General features: G+C 44.1%; 1 protein-coding gene across 4 annotated transcripts; it reads left to right on the top strand.

Moving 5' to 3' along the window:
• Positions 1 to 323: 323 nt before the first annotated feature.
• On the top strand, positions 324 to 17,855 carry glrba (glycine receptor, beta a). Of its 4 annotated transcripts, none has more exons than XR_013133425.1 (11): positions 324 to 822; positions 1,522 to 1,650; positions 3,047 to 3,153; positions 3,949 to 4,016; positions 4,538 to 4,764; positions 7,091 to 7,173; positions 7,456 to 7,596; positions 13,428 to 13,580; positions 14,206 to 14,220; positions 15,799 to 15,948; positions 16,917 to 17,055. XR_013133425.1 is itself a non-coding variant. In XM_077018217.1 (11 exons), exons 1-11 carry the CDS (start codon positions 818 to 820, stop codon positions 16,922 to 16,924), a joined length of 1,269 nt encoding a protein of 422 aa, XP_076874332.1. In that variant the 5' UTR covers positions 326 to 817; the 3' UTR covers positions 16,925 to 17,055. The 4 variants fall into 4 exon arrangements, 3 of the variants coding, with proteins under 3 accessions (XP_076874339.1, XP_076874332.1, XP_076874326.1); XM_077018217.1 differs by having other exon boundaries at positions 326 to 822; positions 14,072 to 14,220; positions 15,799 to 15,997; XM_077018211.1 differs by having other exon boundaries at positions 327 to 822; positions 14,072 to 14,220; positions 16,917 to 17,855.
• Positions 17,856 to 22,741: the final 4,886 nt, after the last annotated feature.

Genomic DNA, 22,741 nt, shown 5'->3' with positions numbered 1-22,741 from the left:
TGTAATGTCACACACACTTGTACATCCTCATACCCAGATAACCAGTTTCATCTGGAATACACTGTTCTCTAATCTCCCTCAGTAAGTGTGTGTGTGTGTGTGTGTGTGTGTGTGTGTGTGTGTGTGTGTGTGTGTGTGTGTGTGTGTGTGTGTGTGTGTGTGTGTGTGTGTGTGTGAATTCGTATTCTACATCAGTCCCCTTCGCACAGTTACTTTATCGTCACCTATCACTCTTATGGTCTTACGTGACCCAGCCCACCAAACACCTGCTCTTACATCCACACAGTGTTTTAAGTGTCACACACTTACTTACTTCTGTCTTCCAGTTTGACTCTGAGAAGAGGACCTTTTGTTGAATGTGACGCAGGTGACGATTATTATCGTATCAGGACGGCAAAGAACGACCCGTCCAGACTTTTCTGCACATTTATATATTTTAATCCGTTAATTTCACAACGCCCCCCCTTTTTATACGTTTTAAATAGGCTGAAATTACGTTCTCTTTCATTTGTGTGCGTTTAGTTTTCTCCTCGGTTTAATTTTTTAAATTGCTGTCGTAACTCACCCTGTGAAACTCTCGCCTGTCCGGGAAGGCGCTCGTGCCGGGACGTTCCATCGCGCGAGAGCTGCCCCCACTGCGCATGCAGCGGGACAGGTGCGTGCACGCAGGGTCCATCTTCCACCGGGCAGCAGCCGCGTGAACCTTCTCTCATACACAAGCACAGAGACATAAAAAGAGAGATGCAATATGACGGCGACGCGTGTTAAGCGATCCCCTCTATGAGTAGGAAGCGACGTTATTTGAGCCTGGGATCTCATGAGGTAAGTCCCTCTCTGTTCACCCAATATTAAGCCTCGTTTACTGTTTTTACCCTGAAGGGCAAGTCCATAGGGATTTTTGTCACGCATTTGTCCCTGACCTTGAAACTTCTTCAAGTCACTTCTCAATCGATCTCGTTGAAGGCATGAGTGTTTTCGCCGGCGTGTGTGAGCGCATTCGCCCTTAATCAACGCTCTCTTGCTCCGCCACTGCGGAGCTGCAGCTCGCGAGTGTTGGATCCCGTCCCGAGTTTTTTAGACACCTCCGTACCGTACCAGCGGGTGAAATATTGACACTAGTTATTCATCTGCACTTTATCTACATATGTACGAATGATTAAATGCTTTTATAGCGTACTTAAATGTTATAGCGCATAATATTTGGCAACACCGCTTCAGATAACCAGCAGGTTTTGTCCTCCGTATTGTACATAAGCTGTGATTAGCAGCGGTGTACGAAGCCCTTTTGTACGGTTTGTGCACAGTGTGGGACATTTAATAAGCCGGTTACCATGTCACAACTCGATTGACCGCGACTGACCAACTCTTGGATGTTAGCGCGGTGTAACTGCCGTACACGGTCTCGTTGTGTGCGATCGTCACAGGAGATGATAGATGAGAACTCGCGAAAAATGTGTAACTGCAGGAACACACGAGTGACGGCGTGGGGCGGTGATGTGTGCGTGCGCGTGTGTGGTGCAGGTGTGCAGTCATGGTCGTGAGGGCGCTGCTTTTGTTGCTGCTGCTGGTCCAGTTCTCTGTCGAGGGCACAGCGAAAGAAGGCGGCAAACCCAAGAAAGGCAAGAAAGGCAAACAAGTCGTCTGTCCCTCGTGAGTGTCTGTCGACTTCTCTCTCTGCTATACTCCTCTCTCTCTCTCTCTCTCTCTCTCTCTCACCCAACTCCCCACACACGTGAGCATTTTACATTGAAACATGTTTAAATGTAGGGGCGCATTGCTACCTTGATACATTTCCAAATAGAAATGGTCTGCCCTTTAAAAATTGAATTAAGTCTGCTAATCAAAAATGTAGGTGTGGGGGCAAAAAAATGTTCCCACACACACACACACACACACCTAGAGGACTATTCTGTAATATATCAGGTGGGGGCCTATGGCAAGGGTGTTGGCAACAGAGAATTACAGCTCCATTAAAGAGGGTTTCCGTGTTCTGAATAATCTTAATGCTGATCCACGGTCAGCTGCACTTTCCTTTCTTCTCAGCAATGCACAATTCCAAATGTTCCCAGACCAGCTGCTGCAGTGAACCCCGTGCTGTTAATCCCTGGGTGACCAATTATGGGGGTCTTATTTGTTTCTTTTTGCCATGTTTGTATCGAGACTTCTGATCAGGGTTTGTGTGTTAAGGCTGTGGGACAGGAACCAGGAACACATCCACTAAAGTAACACTAAAGTCTCCAGCCAGCCAAAGAAAATGAACCTGCCTAAAATAAAATCTATACATATTTACACAGATTTTAAAGGCAGTTATTGGATCCATGTATCACCGTTGCTCTAGAATGATAGACCTGTCCCGGGTCGTGATGGATCTGCGCCTGTCTCTGTGGCATATCTGCAGTAATGTCGATGAGTGTGTGTGTGTGTGTGTGTGTGTGTGTGTTTGTGTTGGAAATCTGTGTAGTGTCTAATGACTTGTGATTCGTTCATATGGTGCTTTTTTGGGCCCTGTAGTAGTCACCAGTGAACTAGAGGTTTGTTTTCAGGATGTCAGTATTCAAAGTAGTAGTCACTATTCAAAAGTGTGTGGCTTCACAACACGGAAGCCCCTAGAATCATTGGTTTGTGGTTGTTAAAGACCTACTAACACAGGAAGAGCACACATTGCTAGCAGATGTCCTGTTAGTACATATCCATAGCTTTAAGAGTCTATCTCGATGGTGTCACTTGCGATCTTAAGGGGTTGGTGTATTCCTGCCGAGTCAGACCGAGAGACTCATCAGAGTGGGAGGCGGGGGAGGAGCCATTGATATGCGGCGAACAAACCTAACGATTTACCGTAGGCAGAGCGATGCCGCTGTTTCGTGTTTGACTGCTCTGCGTTTGATTGCTCTGGTCCAGAGTGAGCCTTTAAGCGTGGGGCCGGAGTGAAGAGGTGGATATGTGCCGTGTGCTTCTCTGATCACGTGTGTGTGTGTGTGTGTGTGTGTGTGTGTGTGTGTGTGTGTGTACACGTACTCGCGAGCGTGCATCTGCTCCTCCGTTGCAGGCAGCTGTCGGCCGAAGACCTGGACCGCGTCCCCGCCAACTCCACCAGTAACATCCTCAATCGCCTGCTGGTGACATACGACTCCCGCATCCGCCCCAACTTCCAAGGTACCTGCTGCCCACCACCACCACCACCACCACCACCACGCCCTTTAAAACAACACCACGCTTTCACACAGTTAGCCGAAACTTGTAAGTCAGCTGTAACCGTGTGCATAGAATGATCTGCGGTTGCATCATGAACTTGGAGGATTCACCAGGACAATTGGAGAAGTTCACCAGGACAGTTGGATTAAAGAAGGAAGCGGTTCTCCACTGTAAAATATGAAAGCCATGAGAGCAACCTTACAGAAACAGGAGGCTTGTAGGGAAGTTCTGGGCGAGATCCAGGAGCAAGAACATCTCTTTAATATTCACAAGAGGCGGAGCATGGATGGGTCGAAGTGGGTGTGGCAGTAAAAGAGGGAGTGGCAATATAACTAACTTATGCACTGGCAATGGTGTGTAGATCTCTAGAACATCTACACCAGCATGTAGATGGCGGATGAGGAGCTGATCTGCATGCGGGGCTATGAACGGGCTCATTTGAATGGTGATTTGGTTTCGGGACGGTGTGGAACTCTCATTGCGCACAGTGATTGGACAGTAACTTGGGGGCAGTGTGGCAGATAATTGCGTGTCTTTGCAGGATTGGAGCGAGCCCTTGTGATCAATGGCCCTCCCTGTCATGTCTACAGACTTTCCATGTCAGTATATGTTGCAGCTGGACTGTTCTAGCTGTGTTGTTTGTTTATGGTTTTCTATACAGTAGTAATTCCCCTGGAAGACAGACAGATGTTCATATGCATTGCCTGTGTGTGTGTGTGTGTGTGTGTGTGTGTGTGTGTGTGTATGTGTGTGCAGGCATTCCAGTGGAGGACAAGGTGAACATTTTTATCAACAGCTTCGGGTCCATCCAGGAGACCACAATGGTAACTGCACTTCAGAGCAATGACCTTCCTTCTACACCGTTAATTAACACAGCACACATTACGTCATGGTGATCGCAGACGTTCACACATTACGTCATGGTGATCGCAGGCGTTCACACATTACATCATGGTGATCGCAGGCGTTCACACATTACGTCATGGTGATCGCAGACGTTCACACATTACGTCATGGTGATCGCAGGCGTTCACACATTACGTCATGGTGATCGCAGGCGTTCACACATTACGTCATGGTGATCGCAGACGTTCACACATTACGTCATGGTGATCGCAGACGTTCACACATTACGTCATGGTGATCGCAGACGTTCACACATTACGTCATGGTGATCGCAGGCGTTCACACATTACGTCATGGTGATCTCAGCCATTCGACCACGAACACGTGTTTTCAAGATCTGTTCTACTACCTTAAAGAGCTGACTTGTACCTCTTCTCTCTCTCTCTCTCTCTCTATCTCTCTCTCTTTCTCTCTGTCTCTGTACATGTCTCTCGGCCAGGACTACCGCGTGAACATCTTCCTACGGCAGCGGTGGAACGATCCACGCCTGCGCCTGCCGACGGACTTCAAGTCGGACGCGCTCACCGTCGACCCCAAGATGTTCCAGTGCCTCTGGAAGCCTGACCTGTTCTTCGCCAACGAGAAGAACGCCAACTTCCACGATGTCACGCAGGAGAACATCCTGCTGTTCATCTTCCGCAATGGTGACGTGCTCATCAGCATGAGGTGAGGAGATCAGAGGTCGGTTAAAATGGTGAAGGAAAGGGGCGGGAGGGCAAGTCATCTTGGTTTTTATTCTTAAGTTGACCTATAGCCAGGTGAGTATGAGACAGAACCTACTGTGTATAACACAACTGCAGGACTGTGTGCCATCGACGGAAACCTTAGTGGTGTACCTAACTCAAATAAACAACAAAATACTCATCTAGGGGAAAGTTGATCCAGCCGATAGCATAAGCTGAGCTGTAGGAGAAGACTATTGTATTAAGCAGATTTGAAAGTAGAATTTCAATAGTAATTAAATCCCCCATTGACTGAGAGTTTTGGTGATCATGATGTAAATCTAAATGAAAGATTTGTTGTCACAGTTCTGAAAGCTGATGATGTCTTTGTGCAGCTGAATTACTGTAAGAGACAGTTTTAAATTGACGCTTTTAAAATTAAAGTTACAAATTGTCATTCTTCCATGTTTGATTGAGAGAAATTATGTTTGATTTTAGTTGTGATTATACTTGATATTCACCCCCCCCAAAAAAAAAAAAACAAAACAAAAAAAAAAACGGACACCTCCCATTTAATCAGCATGGTTCTTCCTTCCATAGAAAGATGGAAATCTTTGTCTGAGAATACAGACCAAGATCAGTGAAGACTGATTGAAAACACAGTGCATTTAAGCTCTGACTAACAAGAGCAATAAACCAGACAGACATGAAATCAAAAGTGAGGGGCGAGGTTACAAATGAAGGGGCGAGACTGATTAGCATATGGAACACGAAAACAAGGACATGACTGACAGGCAGGGGGCGGGGCCAGACGAGACAATATGACAACAATTATGCTTGTCCAGACACAGGTACAACTTTGCCACTGCCTCATCTTACCCCGTTCTACATCAACATTCACATGCACTCTTCTTCTCAAGGCTTTTAAAACTGGATTTATGTAGCATTTAAAGGCAGCTCGGTGGCCTCGTGGCCGGCTGGACCTTCCCAGCTCCGTTCTTCTGCGCGTGGATGCGTTCCGCCCCGGGCTGGACCGGGATTTATCGTTATGTGCTGGTTATTATAGTGCGGGCGAACCTTCTTCGTGACGAGCACATTAGCGGCAGCCCCAGCATTATTGAGGATTAGCACACAATGAAGCCAGGGGGCTCGCTAGTGTCGTAGCCCTCGACATTCATACTTGTCAAGCGTTAGAGGGAGTGTCAGTATGAGCACTCTGGTACTCCTTCTCTGTGTGTGTGTGTGTCTCTGTTTCTCTCTCTCGGTTTCTCTTTTTCGTCTCTATTTCCGTTTCTTTTTCTTTCTTGTCTGTTTCTGTCACTATTTCTCTCTTTCTCTCTGTCTCTATTTCTCTTTTTCTGCTCTTCTCTCTTCACTCTGTTCAGATGATGACACTTCAGTGGTTTTGGGGATGTGAGTCCAGCTCCAATTCAGGCTCCATGTGAAGGGTGTTCTTGACAGGAGTGTGTGTGTGTGTGTGTGTGTGTGTGTGTGTGTGTGTGTGTGTGTGTGTGTGTGTGTGTGTGTGTGTGTGTGTGTGTGTGTGCGATTGTATATATGTGTGTGTGTGTGTGTGTGTGTGTGTGTGTGTGTGTGTGCATGTGTGTGTGAGTATGTGTGTGATTGTATATGTGTGTTTCTTACTCACAATCCTCACAATACATTCTTTCTTCCCTTCCTCTCCCTGTGGTACTCACTTTCTCTCTCTCTCTCTCTCTCTCTCTCTCTCTCTCTCTCTCTCTCTCTCTCTCTCTCTTATTATTGGCTCCCTCTCTAATTTTTCATCCATATTTTCTTTTCCATCCTCTGTTTCTGTCTTTCACTCTCTCTATGCATTTAGCTAACTATGCTTTTCTCTTATCTCTTCTCTTTCTCTCTCTCACTCTCTCTATCTCTCTGTCCTTCCCTCTTTCTCCATCTTTCTCTTCATCTGCTGCTGCAGCTCCACATGAAACCAGACCTAATGAACCTTGCAGTGTGTGTGTGTGTGTGTCTGTGGCTGTGCACGTTTGTCAGTATGTGTGTGTGTGTGTGTGTGTGTGTGTGTGTGTCTGTGCACGTTTGTCAGTATGTGTGTGAGTGTGTGTGTGTGTACTCTGTCTGCTCAAAACGTGCAGACACCGCTCAAATAGGCTATCTGGTCTAAACCTTATTGATATATATGTATATATGTGTATGCATGCTTCTGGAAACAGAAGATACTACCATATTTTATTTGAACCTATGTGTGTGTGTGTGTGTGTGTGTGTGTGTGTGTGTGTGTGTGTGTGTGTGTGTGTGTGCGTGTGTGTGCGTGTGTATGCGTGCGTGTGTTTGTGTGTGTGTTTTAGGTTGTCTGTCACCCTGTCTTGTCCTCTGGATCTCCAACTTTTTCCCATGGACACACAACTGTGCAAGATGCAACTGGAAAGCTGTAAGAAAACAAAATACACACACACGCGCACATATAAACACATACAAATGCACACACAGAGACACACACAAACACACACAAAACACATGTGCGCACACATGCGCACACACACACACACACACACACACACACACACACACACACACACACACACACACACACACACACACACACACACACACAGGAAAGCAAATAGTCATTGGTGTGTGTGTGTGTGTGTGTGTGTGTGTGTGTGTGTGTGTGTGTGTGTGTGTGTGTGTGTGTGTGTGTGTGTGTATGCAGATGGCTATACCACGAAGGATCTGGTGTTCATGTGGCAGTCAGGGGACCCAGTTCAGATGGATGAGATTGCCTTGCCACAGTTCGATGTCAAGCAGGAAGATATTGAATATGGCAACTGCACCAAATTCTACCCTGGCACAGGTATGCACACACACACACACACACACACACACCTGCTGACTGCTCTTCTCGGGCGATGATGATGGCGGTCCTTGCACTCTCCCTGTATTGTTTGAGTGCCATGTACAGCTGGAACAGATACTTAGCATCCTGGGAAAGAGGAGGGGTCACACAGACATTAACCAATCACATTATTTTATGCATATTACAACAGACATTTTACAGTAACATCTGTGGTTTTTACTGTAATCCGCTTCATTTGGACTTTTTTTTTCAAATGTGTGCATTTTTGGCAACATACTGTCTACACAATGAGTGATATTTACTGTTAGGTACTATATGGAATGTAGATTAGACAAAAAAGGAGTCAGTAACAGTTTTGCAGTAAAGGTTATATTTTACTGTATTAGGGACATTACTGTAAATTGTGGCCTAACCCCCATGGTCCCATATGTGTAAAAATACACATATACAAAAAAAAGCCACACAAGGGGGAAAAACACAATACAAAACTGAACAGTCTTATTATGTGTAATGTAACTGGTCTTCAGCAGTTGGCTACATGTTTTCATCCACATCACATTTGATGCACCTTGCCATGGACCTGGGATAGAAAAGCTTGGTATGCCTTATTCACCCCTGGCAGTCTTCAGCTGAAATGTCTCTGCTGCTGGGATCCATTGCATCCAGGAGGGACATTTGGTCATGGGGCCGATGATCATACACCTTCCACCTCCAGACTGAAAAGAGTTCCTTAGTGGTGTTGAAGAAAGGCGAGTAGGGCGGGAGGAAAAGGGACATCACTCTTGGGTGGTCTATAAACCAGTTTGTGATGACATGAGAATGACAAAATGCTACATTGTCCCATCACAAATGTCCTCGTGTTTCCTCCCACCTGTTCCCTTTCTGCTTCTGGAACCAGTTGTTGGTAGAGTTCATTCAAAAACGAGGTCACTGTTATAAGGACCAATCTGGCATTTGTGAAGGACCAAACCAGCACTTGAGATTGCAGGACAAATTGTTATATTTGCTCCTCTCTGACCCGGTACATTAGTGTACTTCATTTTATTTCATTGATCTAGATGTGCAAAAATATGTATTACAGTAATAGCTTTTCAGCTGCCTTTGTTTTTGCAGAACTTTGCATTTTATACAGTATTTAGGGTTTTAAACCTTAGGTTTTCATTTTTGACATGCTGTGTGCAAGCAATTGTAAATAAGACAAAAACGATCCAGAATTTTGTTATTGGATAACATTGTGTGTATAGAAAATTTAAGCATTATAAAAACATTTAAAATGACTGCATTTTGTGCAAAAACAGCATGAATTGAACTAACTAATAGTATAACCACTGAAGATGTTGTGTTCACTGTGTTTAGAGTTTTTAAAATGTGACTACAGATTGGACAAACGCATGTTAGCAGTCGTCAAAAACTAATATACAGTGCAATATACACAAATACCAAATTTGTCTATCCTATTACAGTGAACCACTCACACACACATACACACACACACACACACACGTACACGCACAGTTTTGCACCAGAACAAATGCACACACAATCCTCCTTTTTCACTTGCTATGTGGCTGTCCAAAAACCATCAGTGCTGCACGTGCACGGCCCCACGTGCACAATACCACACGTGCACAATACCCCACGTGCACAGCACCACATGCACTGCTGTGAAAATGCTGACCTCTGCTGGCATCTGTGGTTGGCGGCCAAGCAGAATCGATGCCTTCACAGAGCTTGGACGTTAAGGTGGATGGTGCTGGTCTTTTAAACATTTCTAGTGCTTAATTGTTAGTCTCTGTGTGCAGGTCACTGTCAGTGTGTGTTAATGTGTAAGATCATGCAATCATGCAGCCTGAATAACATCAGATATATATATATATATATATATATATATATATATATATATATATATATATATATATTGTGTGTGTGTGTTTTGCGTTTGCGATGTATGTGTTAATGAATAGCACAAAAGGCATATTTAATCTTCAGTATGTGTGTGTGTGTGTGTGTGTGTGTGTGTGTGTGTGTGTGTGTGTGTGTGAGTATAGTTTGTGTATCTATGTGGGTACTGCAGTGTTCAGGTCTGAGAGGTTTTCAACGCTGTGAGAAATATTGTCATACCCAGATGTGTTATTTTCGTGCATGGCCGTTTAAATGTTCTGATAGGAGTAATACGATTGGCTGGGGAGATGCTCATAAATCACCACGCCCTCCTATTCATATCCCACTTTAGCCAAAGTGTCCGTGGAAACCGCGAACGCTTTTCGATACGGCTTGATGTCCCTGCGGTGACTGTGCAGCTTGTACCAATTACCTGTCAGAAGGGCCTACTGTACACAGTGTGTGTGTGTGTGTGTGTGTGTGTGTGTGTGTGTGTGTGTGTGTGTGTGTGTGTGTGTGTGTGTGTGTGTGTGTGTGTGTGTGTGTACACGCATGCGCGTATGTGTGTGACTGATACTGCAGTTCTTTAACTGGGGCTTTGCGTTTGTGTGTGCCGCATATAACCTAGAAGCCTTTCTACTGCCCACACTGGTGATGAACGAACACACACACACACATGCATGCACACACACACACGCACCCACACACACACGCAAACACACACACATACACACACACTCACACACATACACACACGCATGCACACACACACTCACACACACGCATGCACACACACACTCACACACACGCATGCACACACACACTCACGCACACACACACACACACACACACACACTCACACACACGCATGCACACACACACTCACGCACACACACACACGCACACACACACACACACACACACACACACACACACACACACACACACACACACACACACACACACCCACACACACACACACACTCCTTGTTTAATGTACTGCTGTTTAGTAGTCAGGGCCTGCTGGGTGTAGGAGCTCAGGTTCTCTCATATGTCTTTAGTCTCATACAGTGTTCCATTTGCCTTCTTATGTAATATCACTAAGGAGCATAAATCTAACTTACTGCATTCTTTCTCTCATTGTCTCTCCTCTCTCTCTCCTGCTCGCTGTCTCTCTCTCTCTCTCTCTCCTGCTCTCTCTCTCTCTCTCCTGCTCTCTCTCCTGCTCTCTCTCTCTCTCTCTCTCTCTCTCTCTCCTGCTCTCTCTCTCTCTCTCTCCTGTCTCTCTCTCTCTCTCTCTCTCTCTCTCTCTCTCTCTCCTGCTCTCTCTCTCTCTCTCCTGCTCTCTCTCTCTCTCTCTCTCTCTCTCTCTCTCTCTCTCTCTCTCTCTCTCTCTCTCTCTCTCTCTCTCTCTCTCTCTCTCTCTCTGAGTCCATGTTGTCTGAGTGCGCTGTTCCGTAAATCCGACCTGTCAATATGTGATTAGTGTCATCAGTGGAACGGAGTGTGAAGTACAAAGTATATTTATAGTTAAGTGGAAAAATTCTTGTCAAAAATAAATCATAAATATACGAACAAATAATTAAATGGAAACACATTTACATCATGGCTTGCCTATCCAGTTGCACTAGAATTCTTACATTATCAGCTGTACTCATAAAAAATAACAATGCTGAAAAAATCACAAAGCCATGCAACACGCACACATCTTCATTTAATTTAATGAACTTTTAACTTGTGCACTTCATAATAAAAATGAAAAATCTTCGCCCAAATGGTCCGGCCCTGAGGCTGCAGGTGCAGTAGCTGTTTCCCTGTGAGAACAGATCGAGGCTCCTGGTCAGGAATCAACCTGCTGGACAACTGCAGCAGCTCCTGGATTTATGTTTCACCGCGCGGGAGCAGAACAGGCAGCCGCACATGCACAGAGATTCTGTCTAACGCTGTGGAGGACGCAGGACACAAGACGCAGGACAGAGGACTGACGAGATTCTGTCTAACGCTGTGGAGGACGCAGGACACAAGACGCAGGACAGAGGACTGACGAGATTCTGTCTAACGCTGCGGAGGACGCAGGACAGGACTGACGAGATTCTGTCTAACGCTGTGGAGGACACAGGACACAGCACTGATGAGATTCTGTCTAACGCTGTGGAGGACACAGGACACAGCACTGACGAGATTCTGTCTAACGCTGCGGAGGACGCAGGACACAGGACTGATGTGATTCTGTCTAACGCTGCGGAGGACGCAGGACACAGGACTGACGAGATTCTGTCTAACGCTGCGGGGGACACAGGACACAGGACTGACGAGATTCTGTCTAACGCTGCAGAGGACGCAGGACACAGGACTGACAAGATTCTGTCTAACGCTGCAGAGGACGCAGGACACAGGACTGACGAGATTCTGTCTAACGCTGCGGGGGACGCAGGACTGACGAGATTCTGTCTAACGCTGCGGGGGACACAGGATACAGGACTGACGAGATTCTGTCTAACGCTGCAGAGGACGCAGGACACAGGACTGACGAGATTCTGTCTAACGCTGCGGGGGACACAGGACACAGGACTGACGAGATTCTGTCTAATGCTGCAGAGGACGCAGGACACAGGACTGATGTGATAACCGCAGTGCATAAAATAATGAAGAGAACTTTATGATCTTAGGGGCCGTGTGAAGAATGTTGGTGAAAAGAAGGATGTTGCATTCAAATGACTAATAAGTAATGTAGAAAGGCCTGCGTGAGCCCTTATTTTAGAACACTTAATTACAGCATTATTACTGAGGCATCGTTATGAATTAATCAGTGTCAGCTCATTATAATGAATGAATCAATAACACACAAAAGGGCACACTGTTATTGATGCGAAGTGCTACTCAAACTTATTATGCAGGAGTGCTAATAGTGCTTTGGTACATATGCACGGACGTAATGAAACCATGAACTAGGACATTACATCCGCCAACCTCAGGGTTTCATGAGTGTCCTCTTGTGGACGACCTTGATTCTGCTAAATCTCAGTGAGTGAGTTACAAGTTATAGCCATAAGATTATTTGCCTCTAAAAAAGCTAGACATGGAAACTCTCCTTGTGAGATCCAACAGGGTTAGACCCAATTTGGAGGGGACTGCACCATTAAAGACGCCCGCCTGTACGTCTGTCCCTGTGCCTGTAAGTCTGTCCTAGTGTCTATACATGTGTTCTGTAAGGCCGTTTTCCTGTGTTTGTAAGTCCTTCCTGGATCTGTTAGTTTTTCCCTGTCTGTGAGTTTATCTCTGTCGGTAAGTCTGTCCCCATGCCTCTTAAGTCTGATCCTGTCTGTAAATCTGTCCCCATGTATGTTAAGTATGTTCCTATGTCTGTAAATCTGTCCCCATGTATGTTAAGTATGTTCCTATGTCTGTAAATCTGTCCCCATGTATGTTAAGTATGTTCCTATGTCTGTAAATCTGTCCCCATGACTGTCAATTTTGTCCCTGCATGAGCAGAATTTACCAAGTGGTCTGCAACCCCCCCGCTCTGTTTTATGAAGTGCAGATTTGTATATGCGTGAGTGAGTTCTGAACATCAGAACCCTGGGCACTGGGCCAAACCTCAAAGGTCTTCCTGTGACTGGCCTCAAGCACACCGAGTGACACAGGGTCCACACAGAGCAGCATTAGACTGTGTGTGTATGAGACGCTGAACAACCGAATTCTGGGTTCCATCCAAAACTCCGTGGTGCCACTGTGCCAGGCGTCCATCTCTCTGCTGCTGTGCCCTCTAGGCGTAGTTGGATTTTCTTAGTGGTTTTAAAGAAGGTCATTTCTCAAAGAAGCCCCCCCCCCCCCCCCCCCCCCTAAACCAAGACATATTTATATCCAGCATCATACAAACATCTGTTGCTTTTGTATCAGGCGATCTAAATTGTTCCCTCTCTGTTTCTCGTGCGTTCTCATGGCAGGGCATTACACCTGTGTGGAGGTGATCTTCACCTTGCGAAGGCAGGTAGGCTTCTACATGATGGGGGTCTACGCCCCCACTCTCCTCCTCGTGGTCCTGTCCTGGCTCTCATTCTGGATCAACCCCGATGCCAGCGCAGCGCGCGTTCCGTTAGGTCAGTCTGCCTGCCAATCAATGTAGAATCCAATCGCTGCAAACCTTGCACAGTGTATTCCTGAATTAGATGTTGTGCCACTGTAAGACCAGTTTAAACTGATTTGCTGGGTGCCACAGCATCTAAATCAGGAATACAAAGTACTCTTAAATAATAATTAGGTGATTAATTTGCACTGAAATGCAATATAGTTGAAAAAAGTAATGAAAGAGGCCTTTTTTAATTGGGAGGAACATCAATCATTCAGTGCCTTCTCCATCATTCAAGCCCCACCCTTCCTTCTTTCCACATCTTTGCATGTCTGACCTCTCATAGGCTCCACCCCCCTTTCATCTGCCCATCTGTCCATTGCAAGGACATAAAGTGCTGTGAGGTCAGTTTATGGGGTTTGTAGTTTTTGAAGTGACTACTTTTGCTCTTGTGGTGAACATATGCAGGTAAACTCTCTCTCTCTCTCTCTCTCTCTCTCTCTCTCTCTTCCCTCCTTGCAGGTATTCTGTCTGTTTTGTCACTCACCTCTGAATGTACTACTTTGGCCTCTGATTTGCCAAAGGTCTCGTATGTGAAGGCCATTGATATCTGGATGATGACATGTCTGTTCTTTGGCTTTGCATCTCTGGTGGAGTACGCTGTGGTTCAGGTATATGTGTACGTGTGTGTGTGTGTGTGTGTGTGTGTGTGTGTGTGTGTGTGTGTGTGTGTGTGTGTGTGTGTGTGTGTGTGTGAGAGAGAGAGAGATAAAAGTGTATCTAGTATAAAACGTTTGATGTATAAATGTAACTGTTTGAATCACAGTTTCTGTTTCTGTTTGGTGGAAGTGTACGCCATGTCTACGTGTTTGAGTGATTGTGTTTATGAATATGTGTGTTTGTGTGATATGTTGTTTGTATGTGTGTACGTGTGTGTCTGTATGTTTTAATGTATTTTTCATGTGTAGTTGTGTGTTTGTGTCATACTTTGTGTCATCTCCTTGACTGATATCACCTCCCAGTATTATGCAAATGTCTTAGGCCACCATTACATTTATTATTTAATATAATAACCATATATAACTACTTATCTGTCACTTTGTTTAAGATATAAACAGAAAGCACAGAATAAACAGAATATGTAAAAAAAATTAAACAAAACGCAATGTTCAGAAAAAAATGTTAGGCAAAAGTCATGCCATGGTTCTACATCCTGGACTCTTTTGGGGAGAGTTTTCCAATCTTTTATAACAGGCATCTTTCAGCCCTCCCACAGTTCTTCTTTAGACTGAGTCTTTTCCTGGTGTAAGAGGAGATCACACCAAACACTTCCCACTGTGGCAGATAGAAGGTTTTTTTAAATATTGTATACAAAATTCCTATTTGTATTCTAGTAAAGACAGTCAGAAATAATTACATATGGTCATTACCATTGCTAAAACAACAGATCTAAAGGTGGATGTTTGCACAGTACCTTTTATCACTTTGACTAAGCTTTCTGCAGCCCCTAGACCTGAGTTCTATTTCAGCACCACGGACAGCGTGTCACAATGTATAGTATGACTCATACTCTTACATGTAGCTCACAATATGTTACAGTCTTCATGTGCTTGAACATGTGTTTTGGTAATTTCATGCCCAGCACATTCTTTGACCTGTATACCATGTAGTTTATTTTACATAAAGCAAGTAGTTTTTTTCTGTGAAAAAAAAAACAATAGTTTTAGGAACAATAGCAATAGGAACTACAAGGGCCACATCACAACTCAGCGTAGTGTCTAAATACAGTGCAACCTGGTCTAAACGCAGCGCGAGTATTTGATAAGTTGTCCTCCTCTTTGCTTCCCGTTGACTCAGCGCTCTATAGCATCATTGTCGCGAGTCCTATTTCAGCACCATGGACAGCGCATCACAGCGTGTGGTGCCATACCTTCTCAGAACCTTGGACAGCGTCTATCGCCTACCATACCATTTACTTTTACTGACCGTGGACAGTGTGGGTTCCTACATTTAGCTGGGTTTTGAGTGATAGTTTGAGCCTGTATAGTATATTATTTTGAGTGAGTGCATTTCTGAAATACAGGTTGAATCATTTTCATTGGGTGGCCAAATCAATTATCTACATTAAAAATGTATTTGATTCGTTTAGCTAAATGGCACCATGGATCACTGTGATGTGTTATTAGCTTTGCACTGAACGCGTTTTCCATTCAGGAGAAGTTAAAGTTCCTCCTGGATTCATGTGGCAGGTTATGCTCAACAGTCCCAAGCGCATTGAGGCAGAGAAGGTGAAGATGGCTCAGAAGGAGAAGGAGAAGGAGAAAGAGGGCAAAGAAGCCGCCAAAGGCAACGCGGCAAACGGCACCGGCGGCACGCCTGTCCACGTCAGCGCCCTGCAGGTGAGGGCGGAGTCACACCCTGCACACCTGAGCACCAAGACCTCTGCAGGTAGCTGTCCCGAGCTTCTCTGAGTTGTCACCTGACCTCGTGTCCTTAGCAGGGACAGGTGATTCAGTACTGAAACTGGACATAGCTGTACGTGTTCAGAATATGAAGGTACCACGGACCTTTTTCGCAGCCGAGTGACGCAGCGGGTTAGTGTGTGTATCGGTGGCGGTGGTGGCTTTGCGTATGTTGCAATAATTCATTTACATCTGTAATTGAATCGAGAATGAGTCTGCAGTACGTGTTGATGTTATTGAATAGCTGGGTGTGGGAGTAGGAGTTGAAATGGCTGTTGAGTCAGCTGCTTGGAGCATGCTCAGTACTCAGTCCAGACCAAGGTGCATCCAGATGACAGCAAAGGTTTATGGGGGATTGAGTCTAATGTGACCCAATGGGTAAGTGGCCTGGAGAGAGGAAGAAATAGTACATAGGGGACACATCTCTGTGTGTGTGTGTGTGTGTGTGTGTGTGTGTGTGTGTGTGTGTGTGTGTGTGTGTGTGTGTGTGTGTGTGTGTGTGTGTGTGTGTGTGTGTGTGTGTGTGTGTGTGTGTGTGTGTGTGTGTGTGTGTGTGTGTGTGTGTGTGTGTGTGTGTGTGTGAGAAAAGCTTCTGGTAACAGTAATACCAAAGAGCTGCATGAGGTTATGATGACTGAAATAGCTTGTCCTGTGTTTGGAGAGGTCAATCTTTGTCTTTGCTCATGTAGTTGTGCCCCTTGTGATTTAGTGATGTGTGGAGATCAACTGTGCAGATAACTAGTTTTGGATAAAGCCTTTCAGTTAATATGTTAGGGTCTGCATGTTTATTATGTGTTTGTGTAGACATAAAGGATGCTCCACAGACTTTGCACGTGTGCTTGTGTCTGTGTCTGCATGCTTGTGTTCACCTGTGTGTGTGTCTCACCAATGTCCTTGTACTCCAGGTGGTTGAAAACCGCTGTAAGAAGGTGTGCACCTCCAAATCGGACCTGCGCTCCAACGACTTCAGCATCGTGGGCTCTCTGCCCCGCGACTTCGAGCTCTCCAACTTCGACTGCTACGGCAAGCCCATCGAGGTGGCCGGCGCGCTCGGCAAGGCGCCCAGCAAGAACGACAAGAAGCCGGCGCCGCCCAAGCCCGTCATCCCGGCCGCGGCCAAGCGCGTCGACCTCTACGCCCGCGCCCTCTTCCCTTTCTCCTTCCTCTTCTTCAACGTCATCTACTGGTCCGTTTACCTCTGAGGACCTCGGCGTGTGCGTGTGCGGGTGCGTGGGTATGTGTTTGTAAGCATGCATAACCACAAGGAAACGTTGCAAGCATGTCGGAAGTAAAAGACTGTTCATCTCTCCTGTTGGGGGAATTGGCCGGACAATGAAGCGGAACCATAAGACACGTGTGCTTCTCATTACCCACGTCTTGGTGTTGTCTGCCATATTGTGTGTAGATATTGTTTTGTAGCTGCTTGGTCTCTGGGGCTTCAAAGACTGTGAAATGCTGCCATGGTGTCCATAAGAAAATGCAAAAGGCTTTTAGCTTCTTTTTTTTTTTTTTTTGACGGCATGACTTTGAGGAAAAGTTATGTGCAAAAGTGCTGTCAGGCTAATCACTCAGTATCGGGACCATCCACGTCTTAGTGTGTCTGTGTGTGTCTCAATATGTGCCATGGAGAAAGACCTTTTTCTCACGTGAGCAGAAGGATGGTACTTAAAGGATGTACTTAAACACAGACTGCTTTTTTGCCCCCCCGGGGTTTATTACCTCTGTCTCACACAGATATTGGATCTGTATGCTCTCAGAAGACTGACGCAAAAGGACTGTCTCGTACCAGTGTGTAGGAATAATGGTCTGGAGCTGCATTTCAGCCTTATAATAAAGAGACTCATTCATTAACCTTGTTGATTGGTGCCTTTCTTGAACACCCAGAGCCAATATGAGCCTCAGTCTTACAGTTTTTGACGACTGCTAACGTGCATTTCCCAATACTTGTGATACATTGTCAAAACTCTAAACATAGCAACACATTGACCTCACACAAATAGCCAAATAGTTAATATCGCGTTCAAAATCGCATTTTCTTAACTAAATAACAACTCTGCATTTCACAATGCAAACAACTTTGTTAAAACACAGCAAACCTGGTTCAGTATCCAATCATTCTTTCAAACACTAGCACATATTCTCTTTTCGAGATGAACATAGTCAATCACTGCACAACCACTGTAAAAAAAACTAACATTTGATGGCAATACAGAAACAGTATTACATGTAATATTTTACCCTCTCCCAGCAAACAACAGACATTTTACAGTAACATCTTGATTTCTTAGTCAGGTCATTTTTACTGTAATCCACTTCATTTGGACTTTTTTTTCAAATGTGTGCATTTTTGGCAACATACTGTCTACACAATGAGTGATATTTACTGTTAGGTACTATGGAATGTAGATTAGACAAAAAAGGAGTCAGTAACAGTTTTGCAGTAAAGGGTATATTTTACTGTATTAGGGACATTACTGTAAATTGTGGCCTAACCCAAAAAATAATAATCGTAATGGTAAACATAATTAGCCATGGTCCCATATGTGTAAAAATACACATATACAAAAAAAGCCACACAAGGAGGAAAAACAGAATACAAAACTGAACAGTCTTGTTAGGTCTAATCTAAATGGCCTTCAGCAGTTGGCCACATGTTTTCATCCACATCACATCTGATGTTGGCCCTTGCCATGGACCTGGGAAAGAAAAGCTTGGTATGCCTTATTCACCCCTGGCAGTCTTCATCTGAAATGTCTCTGCAGCCGGGATCCATTGCATGCAGCAGGGACATTTGGTCATGGGGCCGATGATCATACACCTTCCACCTCCAGACTGAAAAAAGTTCCTTAGTGGGGTTGAAGAAAGGCGAGTAGGGCGGGAGGAAAAGGGACATCCCTCTTGGATGGTCTATAAACCAGTTTGTGATGACATGAGAATGACAAAATGTTACATTGTCCCATCACAAATGTCCTCGTGTTTCCTCCCACCTGTTCCCTTTCTGCTTCTGGAACCAGTTGTTGGTAGAGTTCATTCAAAAATGAAAGAAGGAGGTCACTGTTATAGACCAATCTGGCATTTGTAAAGGACCAAACCAGCACTTGAGATTGCAGGACAAATTGTTATATTTGCTCCTCTCTGACCCGGTATCATTACTGTACTTCATTTTATACTTTTTATAAATATATATATATATTTTATACTATACTTCATTTATCTATATGTGCAAAAAATGTGTACAACAGTAATAACTTTTCAGCTGCCTTTGTTTTTGCAGAACTTGGCATTTTATACGATATTTAAGGTTTTGAACCTTAGGTTTTCATTTTTGGCATGCTGTGTACAAGCAATTGTAAATAAGACAAAAACGATCCAGAATTTTGTTATTGGTTAACCTTGTGTGTATAGAAAATTTAAGCATTATAAAAACATGTAAAATGACTGCATTTTGTGCCATAACAACATGAATTGAACTAATAGTATAGCCACTGAAAACTGATGTTGTGTTCACTGTGTTTGGAGTTTTGAAAATGTGACTACAGATTGGACAAACGCACGTTAGCAGTCGTCAAAAACTGTAATCAGGAGGTTTGCAAATATTTAATACATAGTTAATGATATTAAGTTTGATATTAAATTACTAAACACAATTGATGTCCACAGTTATCAGCAAAACACAGGATCACAATCGTGACCCCTGTTCAGTGCAGATACGTTTGTGATATCCATTTACCCAGTCTGCTAAGAGGAAGAAGGATAATTTCACACTTTTGTTGTGAAATCCTACAAGAGTATTTTATACATCAAAAGCCATTGAGCCCACATACTGCTTGGCTGGAATGATCACATTTCAAAGCAGTCGTAGTTCATGTTCTACCTCTGAGATGTACAAAATGTCTAGAGGAAAAACAATAGACAGGGTTCAGAAAGGGGAAAAAAATCAATATCCCAACTGCCATCAGTGGAATTTGGGGGTGGGGTTTGCGCAACAGGATATAAGCAACAGTTGCTTTGCTCATTTGTGCTGAACTCCTGTTTCTGGGGAAGGCTGTGCGGTTCACAACAAGAAACCAAACCGAGAATCAAGGAATCCACTACACAGCCTCTGACACCAAGCACAGGTGAATATGACAAGGCTTTCATTTTCGAACAAAGAGACTTAAATATAGTTTTGAATCCCTAGCAAGCAAGGTTGTGAGACCCTCTCTACCTCCAGGGCTGAGTGTCCATCTCTTACCCCTCCTCTAATAAACCACCACTTGCTTAATAACCTCAGGTTGTTGACCAGGTGGCGAGAGGTCTTATAATAATAAAATTATTGTTATGTCTGTGCTCTTTTTTCCTGTGGTGGTACACATTGATAAATTCTACCTATTATCAGTGTATTTGTAGATTACTGTAAGGTAGATGTTAAACTTTCATATGAATCTGTATTGCTGAATTAATAATTAATCAAAAGAACTTCATCTATGCCATCAAAATGCATAATCTACGTTAACCTGAAGTTTTGTTTTTCTATTTCTTTATTAATGTTAAACCTCCTACTGACATTACATAGCCTGGTCTTCATCATGGCCAGGGTCTGCATATTTAGGCTATGTTTCTTATGTTTGCCTCTAATCCAGACACAGTACCAGGTTTGTTTTTTAAATGTGCAGTTTACACACAAATACCTGTAGTTTGGTCTTTTAACCAAGTTTGATGGCTGTGTCTTGAAAATTTATGGAGTTAAATAATAATCTGTGGGTTACTTTTGGAGAATGGGGGGATGAATGAAAGAACAAGGTGTAGATAGGGTCATCAGTAAAAGGAGGGAAGATGATGAAGAAGGGATAAAAGAGACAGAGGTGTGAAAAGTGGATGAGTAATTTCTGTCCTTCCTCAGATCAGGCATAGTAAGTTTGCTAAAATGAAGGGCGGTTCGGAAAACGGTACCAGGAAAGTAAATGGGGAAAGCAAGACTAAAAAACTCAAAACTTTTGCGGGTATAGACGAAGGCTTATGGAACGTTTGGAGGTTCTATCTTAGAAACTTTAGACTTGTAGAAGTAGCGTTCAAAATTTGACCGACTTCTTCACTGCCAACAATATAGACTAAATTACAGGGCTAATAGGCAAACGCTAGCCTAATCTCCTTCCGGTCAAACAAGCACTTGCATCTGTTTCTACTGACCTTGTGACACAGTAGCTTTACTACAACTCAAATATTTGGTGTTTATTCCATAACAAACTGCAAAAATATCTATACGATATAAATGATCGTAAACCTCCACTGTTGCTGTATACCGTTTTCAGGTCCATTCATGTTTAAATGAGAATCGTGTGGATTTAAATCGGAGTCGTTGGCATTTGGTTTGGTCTTTTTGTACACGATTCATTCGAATAGTTGCTCTTTAATCATTTAATATTCCTGTGAGGTGTGTAATGACATATCAGTTAAATCAGTTTCATTTGTTTTTGGTTGGTTCAAACTGCAACTTTAGACTGAGCATTCCTCCAGTGTTAAGTAACGTGACAACGAGGTCTTCTGGCGCCCTCTGTTGGAGCTTTTGAAAATTTAAAAAAGTTATTGTGCACATGGAAGTATGGGGAATGTAGTTTTCTTCACTCTGAACCACCCCATTTACAGTTTTTTACGACTGCTAGCATGCGTTTCCCAATACTTGAGATACATTTTCAAAACTCTAAACACAGCAACACATTTATCTCATATAAATAGCCAAATAGTTAATATCCTGTCCAAAAGAGCAATTTCTTAACTAAATAACGGACTGGACTGAGGCGATCTCACCGTTGGAGCGCCGCTCCGTCTCGTGGCGCACCTGGGATCCCATGAATTCCAGCCTTATTTCGGTGGCTGGTTCGGCTGAAGTGCTACAGACTCGTTCCCCATACTGTCGACTTGTTAGGCGAAGAGTTAACCTGCACAATCTGCAGCCCCTTGGCCGCGCTATAGTGACGGATAAAGCCCCGGTGATCACCAGTGGCAGAGTAGCCCTGGTAAATGCTAGATCGCTAGCTAACAAGACGTTTATTCTAAAGGATTTCTTCACGACGCATGAGCTGGACTTTCTTTGCATTACAGAAACCTGGATGTCCGTAGGTGAGTCCAGTGTCATGTGTGAACTGGTACCACCAGAGTGTGTGTTTTTTAACTCTCCCCGTACAACTGGTCGCGGGGGTGGCATAGCAACGATTTACAAAAATAAGTTTAATTGTAAACAGCTTACTCCAGTGCCGCTTTATTCCAGCTTTGAACTGAACATGTTTGAGCTTGGCACCACTTGTCAAATGCTATGCGCTGTTATCTACAGACCGCCGAAATATAACAAAGACTTTATTGGACAACTGAGCGACTTTTTGACGGAGATACTGCCGAAGTATGATTACCTTTTAATTCTTGGTGATTTTAATATCCATGTTTGCTGCCCGGATAAGCCTATGTCTAAAGACTTCTTAACCCTCATTGACTCTTTTAACCTTGTGCAGTGTGTAACTGGTCCCACTCAGGAACGGGGGCACACACTTGACTTGGTTTTAACATATGGGTTTTCTGTTTCCAATCTAGAGATTTGTACTGCTACGTTTTCAGACCACATGCCTGTTATTTTTGACGTTTTATTGCCTTGTCATATGGATAAACAGTGTGTTACTGTGCAACAATGTCGCGTTATAAATTCGTCCACTGTTGCAAATTTCTCCGCTGTCTTCTCTACCTTTACATCAGATACTCC

This window comes from Brachyhypopomus gauderio, chromosome 1 (genome assembly GCF_052324685.1).
Source record: "Brachyhypopomus gauderio isolate BG-103 chromosome 1, BGAUD_0.2, whole genome shotgun sequence".
Classification (NCBI taxonomy): domain Eukaryota; kingdom Metazoa; phylum Chordata; class Actinopteri; order Gymnotiformes; family Hypopomidae; genus Brachyhypopomus; species Brachyhypopomus gauderio.
Note: the sequence above shows the minus strand (reverse complement) of the source record. Positions and strands in the feature narration are given on the sequence as shown.

What these genes read in the sequence shown, in the direction of transcription:
- glrba (XM_077018211.1), top strand. An exon ending in CATCCGCCCCAACTTCCAAG is followed by an intron (nt 3,154 to 3,948) that starts GTACCTGCTGCC and finishes ATGTGTGTGCAG; the next exon opens with GCATTCCAGTGGAGGACAAG. An exon ending in TGGAGTACGCTGTGGTTCAG is followed by an intron (nt 14,221 to 15,798) that starts GTATATGTGTAC and finishes TTCATGTGGCAG; the next exon opens with GTTATGCTCAACAGTCCCAA.